Source organism: Xyrauchen texanus, chromosome 4 (genome assembly GCF_025860055.1).
Source record: "Xyrauchen texanus isolate HMW12.3.18 chromosome 4, RBS_HiC_50CHRs, whole genome shotgun sequence".
Lineage (NCBI taxonomy): Eukaryota > Metazoa > Chordata > Actinopteri > Cypriniformes > Catostomidae > Xyrauchen > Xyrauchen texanus.
In genome coordinates, this window is record NC_068279.1 from 38,590,168 (window position 1) to 38,603,238 (window position 13,071).

Here is a 13,071-nt window from a genome sequence, read left to right on the forward strand (position 1 = left end):
CTATCATTTTTGTATCATTGATGTTGACTGATGATTGATTTAGCAGAATGTAAAGAGTGAGAATGCCTGAGAGCTTGACATATCTTGACAACTTCCTGTTATTCCTTGTCATTGAGTGAGTCCTGACACTTGATCATGCTATAATTAAAAATGCATCTAGTTAATATATTGCTTCATTAAGACATAACAAATATAAAATAGTTTAAAATGTTACCTCAAGTAAAAAAGTCTATCAAAGTGAAAAGTAAATAGATTTTCTTGTAGAAAAATATTTTATCTCAAAATGTTATATTCCAACTAATACATTGGTTTGTATTTTATAAGGACAATGGGTGGATTAATCAGTGTTGTATTTATCAGTGACTACAACCCACGGTTAATACTTATATAAGTAGATTTTTGGGAGAAAACAGTTATAACAAAGGCATTCACCAGCATAACTGCCATCAGACAGAACACACTGCATTTCACACAACACACAACAACACTTTCTCGCTTGATGACTTTTTAATTGTACCAAAGTGCAGAATGGACCATTTCTCTGCCCAAGAACTGATGCCACCTGCTGGCCTCAGTATCAGGATATGTTCATTTATCACATCATAAGAGCTCAAAACCAACTTATCGAACAAGCACCAAAAAAACTTCACACTGCAAATGTTAAATTGATATTCATGAACAAATAAAAAGGTAAAAGATAATAATTTTATAAACACTTAGAACTAAGCAGATCATTGTGACTTCACAATGTTTGTATCTTTTCAAAAATGTTTTATCTTTTAATGAAAAAACAATTGACAATTGAGTGCCACAACACAAAAATCTGAATTCATACAATTATAAAATCAGTCAGTTGGATTACAGAGACAGACACAAAAATTCACAAACCTAAATGTACGGTAAAACTGTGAATGGAGTTTGCATTATAATTTCACAACATTAATACACATCCTCACCATCATTTCAAAACAATATATTTTAATTATCTAGTTCACTACAGCAGTAAATGTCCTGTGATCCAGAAAATTAATGTGAACCATTCTTATTAAATGTATTGTCCAGTTCTAATACCATAAAAGCCCTATTAGTTACACATGAGGAGAGCAAGTATACATAATAAAGCTGATGCCTTTGTTCAAGACTCCTTCTGATGAACCTTTTTTTGGCCTGGGTATCCCAACTGCCTCATCTGTAAGCCAAACTTGATATGTGTTCCTTTTAACTCATATTATACTAATTTTACTTTAAATGGAACTGAATGTGTTAAACTAATCTATGTAAAAACAAATGCATAGATTTTTGGTGAATAATTATTTTAACCATTAGACAGCCCTAATATTTTTACTTTAGCTCTCTATTTTGTAGTTAACAAGGCAATAAAAAAATAAAGAAATCTTTCCAAGTACTCCCTGTAATGTAATGGCTAATCTTAAAGTGCCACACAAATGTCATCTTAGGAAAGCTAAATGAAAATCAATAAAATAAAGACTTGGTTATTAAAAGCAGTTTTTAGGGATTTTATGTGACATTGCTTTCACAATACTGCAGGTGAACAATACTACCCTGCAAAGGCAAATTTCATTATAACAAAATTGGACATCTAAGACTGATCTGTCCTGTGGCAGATGTGTTTGGCTCAGCTATGCTCAGATTCAGAGACAGGTTTATAATCCACATTTGACTGGACAATCAAAAACCAGAGGACTTTTCTCTATTTCATAGTTGCCGTAGTTACTGTGTTTCAGCTTTGCAGGGCAGAATAGGCTCTACACATCAGTGCTGATGCTGTGATGAGTCAGAACCTCCTGCATGGTGACAGAGCGGATGAGGTTGAGTTTGTGGAAGCTGGGCGTGTCCATCGGCAGGTCTAGCTTCTCCTGCTGCACAGTTCTGTAGCTGATCCTGCCACCTCCATTGCGCAGGCCATCCTGAGGGCTCGTATACAGTGGCAGATACCCAGAACAGGATGGGCAGAAAGTGTAAGAGTGGTTGGGCTTACAGGACATTCGCGGGGAGTAGTGAGGATAGGTGACTGGTCCATTGTGCTCAAAAGGCTCTACAGTCATTAGCAGCTGATTGGAGGATGCGTATTCAGGAAAATGATGAAAACTCAGTGGACTTTCAGGTGCACTTGGTTGGCGTGGTGGACTTGGTGATGCCTCGGCGACGTCAGCCTCCTCCTCCACCCATTCCGACTCCTCTCTTTTACAGCAGTAATACTAATGGGCAAAGTGAGAAGTTTAAATAAATATGTACATTAAATTAGGACCAGTGCTGGGTAGTTACAGATTACATGAAATTATATTATGTATTCAGATTACGTAATCAGATTACATAATATATGTGTGGGTTTTTTAACATTTAATAATGTGCATAGTCAGATTACAGTTACATTTTATGGATTATATTATTACATTCTTGATTACATTACCAACCAGCTAATGGCAATAATTAGCATGTAATTTATTGATTTTGATCCTACATTTAAAAAATAGTCTGTGCCAAAGCCTGACCATTTTTTGTGGCATCTTTGACAGTGATAGTATTTAATATGGTATCAGTTTGCTCTTCTCTACAATTAATTTTTTCAAGCTACCTAACTTTCCTGTGGTAAATGTAGGTGATCATTATATTCATAGAGATGCTAAATGCATCGTTCCCTTTGAATTGACAGCAGCTGATGAAAATGGACACACCACATTAAAGAGCATAAAAACAACATTTATAGTTTGAATTTCATGATAACACTGACATCGTTTGAAAGCTGAGACTCTGTTTTATCTGTTTTATTTTAAACTTTGTTTAAAAACAAAGGACAACCCCAAAGAAATTAGTTTTTTACCTAATTTCACATTCTCCCACAGACAGCCCATTGCTACTTCCTACTTCATTCTAATAGGGCTGGTCCCATATGCATGGAGTAATCCAAACATAACACAAAGGTAATGAGATTATATTAACTTAAAAGTGTTATCTAAAAAATATTTAATGATTACAATAATTTAAGACAAGTTATTTGTAATCAGTACTGGATTACATTTCAAAAGTAATCTAACCAGCACTGGTTAGGTCACAAGAGGATCATAATGATTATTGTCTTACAAAGTGGCATATTACACAACATTTAGTTGGTTCAGTCATGACAACTCTCAGCATAAATGTTAAGTATTATATTGATATGACAAGTTAGGAGGTTTGGTCTTTTGGATTATATCTGCTTACATTGCTGCCTGCTACTGCTAAGAACAAACACTGACAAATTGCAGCGAGCATGTAAGGGGCTGTTCTGACCCAACAAGTTCTTGCGCTAAAAAAAGCTATGCAAGTGTATCGACACATGCTTTTAAAAGCTGACATTCTTTTTTACCTGACACAGCATCTAAAATACATGACACTAATATGTGTGTTGCTGAAAAAGCAGCTGAACGCAGCTCAGCAGTCAAAGACATATAGCACATATTTACATAGAAAAACAATAAAAAAAGTGTGCAGATGGATGCAAAAACGCATTTGGTGTGAAAAGCCCTTCTGGCATGCTGCTACAGTTGCACCATTATTAGACATTCATCAAATCTTTTCAAGCAAATCTAGACCTGTGATTCTGGGGAGGAGGAGGGTGTCAATTTGAATGTTACACAAATAGGTAGTATGAAAATTGATTGTCTGACAGAATAAATATCAAGGACCCATCAGCTTGTGCCACGGAGTACACAAAATGATTGTTTGACAGATTACATAACATGAGCTGGTAGGTCCTTGACATATAAAGTTTTATGACTGAACTTAAAATCATTAATGACATAAGAGGTAGAGCATACTTACCTGCAGTCTACAGTAACATAAAACTGTAACAATAGTCAGCAAGATGACTGCAGCTAAAATTCCGCCTGTGATGACCACTGTGCCGGCTGTCATTCGAAATCCTCTCCATCAACAAACTGTGCATGCCAGAAAAAAAAGAACCAAAGACACATTTAAAATTTACATTTAAATTAGGCAAACGATGTTGCCAACCAAAGTGACTAGCACACTGCAAAGATTGACAGGCCAGACTGAGACTAGCTGTCACATGGGGAAGTCACAAAGGCTGGACCTCAGTAACTATAAAGTTTAAGTGATTTCTATTCTCCAAACAAAAATTCCAGAACAATCATATTTCTGTAATAGGCAATATTACATTCAATACATTCAGGCAAGGGTCAGCTACATAACGAAGGATGATTTTTTACTTAAAAGTTGAACTGTTCTCATGACAAAGGCATTTTCCATAAAAGTCAGGATGTGGAATTTCCATAAATGTCAGATGTGTATTAAGTGTTGTAATTTCAATTACAAAACAATGGTTTGTTTTTTTTGTATGTTATTTTAAAAAATGTTCACCCTTTTGGGGCAGGTTGCCATTTTTGTAGCCAAAACAATCTAACGAAGGTAAGTTTGCAGAAACTGACTTTTAAAAGAAACCTACACTAAAAAAACATTTCAGTGGTGTAAAAAGTGTGACAACTAGCCCCTGTCTCCCCAATATGAATAACCAAGAGAACCAGCTGGATTGTAAAGCTGTTTGTATATCTGATGTCTAATTCATGCTCTTTGATTATGAGTTTAGGAATTATGGAACAGTAACCAAAAACATGACACTACAGTGGAATGATAAGCTAGATGAATGATGCATTAAATGATTTTCCAAACAAAAGCACTTTTAGTTTATAAGGTCTTAAAAATGTCAACAAACATCAAAGGAATATCAGCCTGGAATATTCCATTGTATAAAACAGTATAAACAAAGACTTTGAATATATTCTAAGTTATTCCACCATAATTAGACAGCAAACAACTCTGATATCCATAAGTGAATCAGAAAGGGCTCCTTAATAAGAATTTCAGATTTTGCGATGACAGTACTTCAACTCACCTCAGGCCAGAGTCATTCAAGCCCACATAAACTAGTCACCCATATGCACAAATCACAGGCAAAGCTTTATATAACCAAATATAAAGCTCATCATCAGTCAACAATGGAGAACACATGACTTCTGAGGTACTTTGAGAATATATCACTTTTGAACAGTGCAATCCAATACAACATTAACACAAACACAAATATACAAAGGTATTGTTATATTGCCACTATGCTGCCAAAATATATCCACAGAGACAACAAGATGCAAAGAGCATATGTGATTGTAGGAAGATTCTATCATTGACAACTTATACTAGAAAACAGTTTTCAACAAAATGGGTGACTGGCAAACCCAATTATTATGGACCAGTGTAACTGGCATGCATTACCCCCTGAAACTGAAGTACTGCATAATTACAATACATGCCGTTTAACTTCACAACCCTCATGATCACTACAGAAGAGCAGCAAATCAACTTAATGGTTTAAGATCAAAACATTTAAATGATTGATTAACTCTCTTAACATACATTACAACATTTATAAAATCCCTCTAACAAGTATCTAACCGGATAATTTAATGAATTCACCAATAATCACTTTAAATATTATAAATGTGCATTCAAGTCTAAATAATAGTAGGCTACACATGAATAGGCTACTGTTTTTGTATTGATCTGCTCATAGACCACCATGCATTGCAAGCAAACCATGAGAATATATATTGGTTAACATTATTGCAACGAATAAAATAAACGCAGCTGTTAATAAATACATAGCCTGTTACTTATAAAGCCATTCATTTGTGAATTGTCGAAACAATTACAGAAATTGCTAACTGCACGTTTTCCATACTTACATTATGGTATCTACAGAACGAGCTCGTGTCCAACGCATTCGCCAAATATACTCACACACTTTAAAACGAGGTCATAGCTCCAGACGGAATGAAATTCCTATGATAAACAGGTAGGATAAAAAGATCAGTATATCCGTGCATATGTAAGAGTGATAAAAGTTGAACTTTTAGTGAACGGTACCTTTCGAACGCTGGAGTGCTGTGAGGAGCTTCTGCTGCTGTCACGTCCCACATCTCACTGTATGATACCTCACAGTCAACCACTCGCCGAACACTCTGACGTTCGTTCTTCATTCAGTCCACACTTCTTTGAGTCCACTGCTATTAATTAATTCCTTCTTAAAAATAAATATTTTTATCTGGTTAAAAATGTCATTCAGAGGTGGCTGCGCGCGCAGCATACAGTACATTCAAAGATGAATTTTAGCCCTCCATCAAATCACAGCTGCAGTTTCAGGTAACTTAACCTATTGGCATGCTTATACGATCTATATAAATATTTAATATTGATCATTTTGCATCTTGGAAGGAGAAGCTGCCAATAAAATAAATATATAGATAAATCAATAAATAAATAACAATATTCATATTACTCTATCTAACAAATCTTCAACATGTAACAGAAGCTCTGTGCATTAGCCTATAAGAGAAGCTGGATGTTCATGAATTATGTGCACAAGATGCCTGCTAGATCTCTTATGAGATTTATTTATATACTGTAGATGCGGATGCCCTCTATGATCCAGTTTTGACAGAGAAGGTTTTGTATAGGCCTACATTTGCAGCACAAGTGATATTACTGTATATTCATTCTAGCAAAATACTCCTCAGGCTAGAGGAATGTCATGCAAATGAGAAATGTTGACATAGATGACTTAGATGATAGTTAATGCAGATTACAGTTTTATAAATACATTGCAAGTGACATCTAACAAGTTAATTTAGCTAAATGTACAGTTCTTGTGTTCCTCTTTCTGTCACACACACACACACAATAGTGTTTCCATGTTTTATGGGGACTTTCCATAGGCACAATGGTTTTTATACTGAACAAACTCTATATTCTATCCCTAATCCTAACCCTACCCCTAAACCTAACCCACACAGAAAACTTTCTGCATTTTTACATTTTCAAAAAACATCATTTAGTATGATTTATAAGCTGTTTTCCTCATGGGGACCGACAAAATGTCCCCACAAGTTCAAAAAAATCGGGTTTTACTATCCTTATGGGGACATTTGGTCCCCACAAAGTGATAAATACACGCTCACACACACACACACACACACACACACACACACACACACACTCACACACAATTTTAGTCCCACTTTAAACTCTTCTCTACCTCGACTGTTCGTTCTGTTGTACCACTTTGAGTGCTGCTAAGAAGAGATGGTAAGAGAGTGGAGAAAACCATATTTTATTATATGAATTATTAAATCTTTGTATATCAAAGGAGGCTGAGATTCCTGTGTATTGTACGGACATAGTCATGAAATGTTCATGAGTGAAGATGCAGCATAAGGAAAGGTTATTTTTCTCTTTCCCTTCTTTTCCCTTTCCTCTCTCAAAAACTACTCTCAGAATTCCCACACAGGAGCATCCATGCCTTTATATCCACTCGAATATTTGGGGTGAAATATTGAACAAAACTGATTGCATGAAAACACAAGGAAGCTTGAATAGACATGCATGTAAAGAGATAGAAATGCAGTTTGTGTTGCAGATTAATTTCACATCAGTCCATGCAGTATCTGCTGGTGTTCCGATTGTGACAAAAATGACTTCTAACACATAACAGGCCCATATTTATCAGAATACATATGTTAGAATAGTGGCAAATTATTTTATTTTGCTGTTCTATATACTCTAAATACAATATAATAAAAACTATCAAACTGTCATTTTGAGCAAATAGCCTATACACTTTCAGAAAAAAGGTACCGTTTAAGGTACAAGGCCGTCACTGTGGTGTATACCCTTGTTTTGCACATGTTTGTAAGACAAAAAGGTACATTTATTCTTTTTCCAGAGAACCAAATCATATAACTGTAACTTTATAGCTATAAAATATGTGCTTATGGTCTAATTATGTACCCAAACTGAGTTATACATTTTAACCAGAGGTACAAAAAAATTAATGTTTGGTAATTTAGCAGGATTGCACTCAAAAGTCAAGTAAACAATTTTATGGGTCTTAGGTTAGGTGCTTTAATTGTTTACTTTTTGTTTTTTATTTATTTAATTTTGCAATTGACAACGAGCATTAAATCTGATTAGTCTGATTTTACTGTGCATTTTCAATTGTCATCTCTATTACATTATGTTTTTACAGGAAAGAGCCCTTAGTATTCAAACTGAACTGTCCACCCTGAACGTCTGCTTATGTAAGTCTCATTATTGTCCTTGTCTGCTCTCTTTACTCTTCTACTTGCCTCAGTTCTTCTTGCCTCAGTACACATCCTCCTATTAAAGTACTTCATTTCGTTTCCTTCTCTGGGTTTGCTCATGGAAAATATTTTATAAAACTGTTGTCATTGACAGTCAGTGCTCATATTATATCCAGTCCTGTGATTTCAGTGGGCTCACAAATAATTTTATCACAGATGTTTTATAATGAAAGCAGATTACACAAGCTAAACTTACATATTGAACAATATTGTTAATTTGAACAAATGGAAGTTTCCTGTGTTGCTAAAAATGTGCTTAACAATAGGCTATACATAGTTGCTGTGACAACAGTTTGTTGGCGAGATATTTAGCAGTTAGCGAACAAATAAATCCAAGTTGCCTAAAAATACTGAGAACAATTATACTTATTGAGACATTTTCAATGCATAATGTTTTTTTTACGTCTTTTTTTTAAATCTGATCTGTTCCTTTTTTTTTTACATTACATTAAAGAAATAAAAAATAAATTTCAATTTAGTTCTCATTCTTTTTATGTGCAAAACTGTGACTGTTGATGAGAATAATCGATGTTCAGACCCTAAAGATCTGTATGCAAAAAACCTTTGGTCAAAAACAAGGATATCTTAAGAGGCCATCTGGAACAGCTTGATTTCAAATGGCATTTGTCCCACAAAAGGCTTCCTACATAGATGTGCTTCAGTCTCAATGTAGTCAGTGCTTGTTCTTCAGTACATGACAAGCTAATTTAATTAAATGTAGACATATAAGCCTTAGAGAGGCCAGAGGCCCAAAGGCTCAGAGAAGCTCACAGTCCCACAGAAATGTGACTCAACAAAGAACATTTGGAGAGCAATTAATTATGATGCTATTTTTTCTCTTTGTGAGTTTCTAAAGGGCTTCGTATAAGAGAATCAAAGGTACTTTAAATCAATGTGAACAAAAGAAGGCCTTGGACAGTGCACACCTAAGGTATTCTGTAGTTAAATATGTATATGATTCTTTTCAGGCCTATCATGTGCATAGAATCTGTGTGATTACCTAAAGTCTGTGGAATGTATTTCTGTGTAATACAGATATGCAATTCTTGAGTCACGTGACGCCATGTGGGGATCGGACATGTGAACGCGAGCTCTGCACACTTTGCTAGTTTTAATACTTTTAAAGATGTAAACCAGTGAGATTCTATACACCCTGATCCTTAACTGTTCTAGGAGGACAATATGTCAAAGAATTCAAAATCCTCAGTCTCTGGAGACATTAAAAGACACTTACATGCTCATGCTGACACCCCCAAGCAGGCTGCAAGCCTGGGAGTCGACTTAGTCGGGGAGGTGCGGGAAATGCGGCGAGAGATGCTGAATATATCGGCAACGCTGATGAAAGTTGTTGCTGACTTGGAAGATCTTGCTGTGAGGACATGGAGATCTGTAGCCTGCAGAATAACGTCCGTATTGTCGGCGTTCCTGAGGGAGCAGAGGGATAGGATATGTTGAAGTTCCTGGATGGGCTCTTTCCAAATCTGCTCAACATAGCAGGCCATAAGCTGGAAATCGAGTGAGCTCACAGGGTTCCTGCTCAGTGATCCGCAGAGGGAGACAGGCCCCGATCAATTCTGGCCAAATTTCTGAGACCATCCAGTAAAGATCTTGTGTTATGCAAGATGAGGTGTAAAGGAAAGCTTTCTTGAAAGAACCACAGCATTTTCTTGTTCTCAGACTTTGCAAATTTGACAAGAGAGAAATGTTATTGATTTAAGGAATGCAAGAAACATTTACATCAACTGACGGTAGGTTTTACACTGATATTCCTGGCCAAATTGAGAACAGATGCTAAGGATGGCTGTAAAACATTCACATGCCCACAGCAAGCGATGTCCTTCATAAAGTAAATGGAGTTATTTTATCTTGTAAAAATATTAAGTTAACTTGTTGCACTCACGTTGCAGCCGAGTGGACTGGCTCGTGGGGTTAATGCACATGTTTGTCTTTTTTTGTTCTAGGGGATGTTTGGGGTTTGATTGTTGTACTAATGTTGGAATGTGGTCTTTATAATCTTGTTTTTGATAAAAAAATATTTTTTTTCTTATATGTCAAAATGTCTCTCCCCATGTGGAATGTGAATGGGTTGGGTCACCACATAAAAAGAAGGAAGGTTATTTCTCTTCTTAAGTGTAAGAAATATGATATAGTGTTTCTTCAAGAAACACACCTTTCTCCGCAGGAAGCTGAAAAATTTGGGAAGATATGGGGTGGGCATGTTTTCTATAGTGCTGGCTCGAGTAAGAGTAGGGGAGTCATTACACTGATAAGTAAACATTTACAATTCCAGTGTCTCAAACAGATTAAAGATAAATTAGGAAGAGTCAATATTATTTCAGCTGAAATTCAGGGGCATAGTCTTATTTTGGCTAATATTTATGCACCTAACATTGAAGATCAGGGCTTTTTTATAGATCATGAATGGATGTGATGCAAGCCTGGATCACTTTGATTCTTAAAAAGGACAAAGATCCAAGTGAGTGTTAGAGTTACTGTTCAGTTTCCCTGATCCAGCTAGACGTTAAAATATTGTTAAAATGATTGCCCTGTAACAGCTTTTTTCAGTGGCCCAAACAGGGCATTAAGTATTTAGGCATTTTATTTCCAGCTAATTTTTGTGAATTAGTTAATTCTGACCCTTTAATAAAATGGTTTTCAAGTGATGTGGACAGGTGGGCTTCATTGCATTTATATACGACTGGGAAGGTTAATGTTATAAAAATGAATTGTATTCCAAAATTCAACGACCTACTACAGTCTCACCCCATTGACGTTCCCCTCTTTTATTTTAAACAATTTGATAGTATAGCTAAATCCTTTATTTTGAATGGTAAAGTCCATCGGTTGTATTCCATTAAGTTACATAAGCCAATTGACAAAGGTGAGTTAGGTCTCCCCAAGATTTTGTTACTATTATGCTTTTGGTCTCAGACATTTGGCACAATGGTTACATCCACCTGAAAGAGCCCCTCCCTGGCTCTTTATTGAACAGGAGGTCCTTGCCCCTCTCTTGCCATTGCAAAGTCTTTCTACCAAGCTGCCCTGACTAAAGACACATCCCATTATCTCGCACATGCATTTAGTGTGGACAAACGTTTCCTGTTTGTTCAATTTGGGCATTTACCTGAACGGTGCCACATGTATTTGGTTGAACCCTAAATTGTGCATAAACAAGTCCCCTTTCCGCTGGACAAAATGGATTGAAAAGTGTGATGCTACACTGGGTGAATTGTATGAAGATGGAGATTTGAGATCCTTTGAAAGTATAATACAGCTGTTTGGGATTCCCAGATCTCAATTCTGCAGGTTCTTACAGCTGCGCCATCTACTCTGTACCACCTATGGGTGTAGTGCGCAGCCCCCTAAAGTGGCAGACACTCTTGAGATGGTGCTTTCTGCTTTTAGAAAAGAGTCATGAGGCTTCAGCATACTACTCCTGGCTAATTCAGAGTCTAGGGGACAGGGTTTTAACATCTCTTAAGAAGTTATGGGAGAGAGATTGAATTTAGTACTGGAAGATGGAGAATGGTGTAGGATTAAAAAAAAATATATTATTGTCTATGTCTAGGGATGCAAGGGTGTGCCTCATGCAATTTAAGATTCTATACTGATAAAAGTTCATTCTGTGTATTCATGTGCTGTTTGTTTTAGTTTTAGTTTGGAATCAATACAAATTGTTAATGACAAAAAAATACAGTTATGTATTTTAACAAATCTTAAGGACACTTATTCATTATCATTAGGAGGTTGACATCATCTGTGATTTTTTATAAATTCATAAGGAGAAACAATGTTGTACGGATCTGTGTTGAAGATTTAAAGTGTGTATTAAATCATTTCATGCTTACCAATCATCAGGACATCCTTCAGGAAAAGAGAATTTTGAAACATGATGTGCTTTCTTGTAAAAACTGAGTGATGTCATATGCTCTGGCAGCCGAACAAAGTCTGTGGGTCGGGGATTATGCAGTCTGCTCATTTTGACTGCACCACAAGGACACAAATTGAAAGAGAAAGGTATTTCTGTGGCTTCACTATGCAAATGTGTTAGAAGACAAAGTGCATGCATATTTGATGAGGAACAAGCCAGCCTTGTCACTTTGTCTGTGTGAGAGGTAGAGCTTGAAGTGCACTGAAGAAGGACTGACTTGTAGCCACACTGAAAGTACTACACCATGCCTGCAGACAAAGCATTTTTAGAGTTGATATAAATGTACTTTTTATTTAAAAATGTTCAAATTATGCTCATAGTCTTGACCCTTAATTCATAAAGTTCTTAAAGCAACCCAATTGATGCTGTAGCATTGTAATTAAATAAATACTTTTGGTAATAATACAAGTTAAGCTCATTTGACTGACTGCATTTGTGGTGTAATGATGTACCACAAACAATAAATTCAACTTGTCAATACTTTTTTTTTTTTTAACAAAAATCGAGGTTAAAGTGAGGCACTTAGAATGGAAGTGAATGAGGGCCAATTTTTGGAAGGTTAAACACCCAAATAACACTCAAGTATTAGAATGAATACAATTGCTTGTATAAAATTATTAGCTTCACATTTATTCTGTAAAGTAGTTTAAATTACAGGGTTAATTTAATTTTCATTTCAAACGATACTTAGTGGGAGAATGGTATTTTGTTAAGATATTAGGCTGCTTATAGCATGTAAAAAGACTATAACCAGAAATTGGTATAAGCCAGAGCACCTAGTATATGTACAATAGAATTACATATTAAGGCTTAAATTATGTGTGCTTTATGGAGCTTCAAAATGTTGGTACCTGTTCACTTGCATTGTATTGATCTACAAAACTTCTAGTTTACTATTGTAACCTCCATTCCTTGATGGAGGGAATG

General features: G+C 35.8%; 1 protein-coding gene across 1 annotated transcript; it reads right to left on the bottom strand.

Annotated features, from left to right (window-relative positions):
* Positions 1–499: 499 nt before the first annotated feature.
* On the bottom strand, positions 500–6,003 carry LOC127643115 (protein FAM163B-like). Its single transcript, XM_052125693.1, has 4 exons — positions 5,941–6,003; positions 5,760–5,856; positions 3,823–3,938; positions 500–2,219 (listed from the first exon to the last, which is right to left on the bottom strand). Exons 3-4 carry the CDS (start codon positions 3,913–3,915, stop codon positions 1,767–1,769), a joined length of 546 nt encoding a protein of 181 aa, XP_051981653.1. The 5' UTR covers positions 3,916–3,938; positions 5,760–5,856; positions 5,941–6,003; the 3' UTR covers positions 500–1,766.
* Between the last annotated feature and the right edge of the window lie 7,068 nt (positions 6,004–13,071).

Bases quoted from the DNA above. Each gene is read 5' to 3' on its own strand.
- LOC127643115 (XM_052125693.1), bottom strand. From the start codon at position 3,915: ATGACAGCCGGCACAGTGGTCATCACAGGCGGAATTTTAGCTGCAGTC. The intron at 2,220-3,822 runs GTAAGTATGCTC...TTTGCCCATTAG, and splicing joins TATGTTACTGTAGACTGCAG to TATTACTGCTGTAAAAGAGA.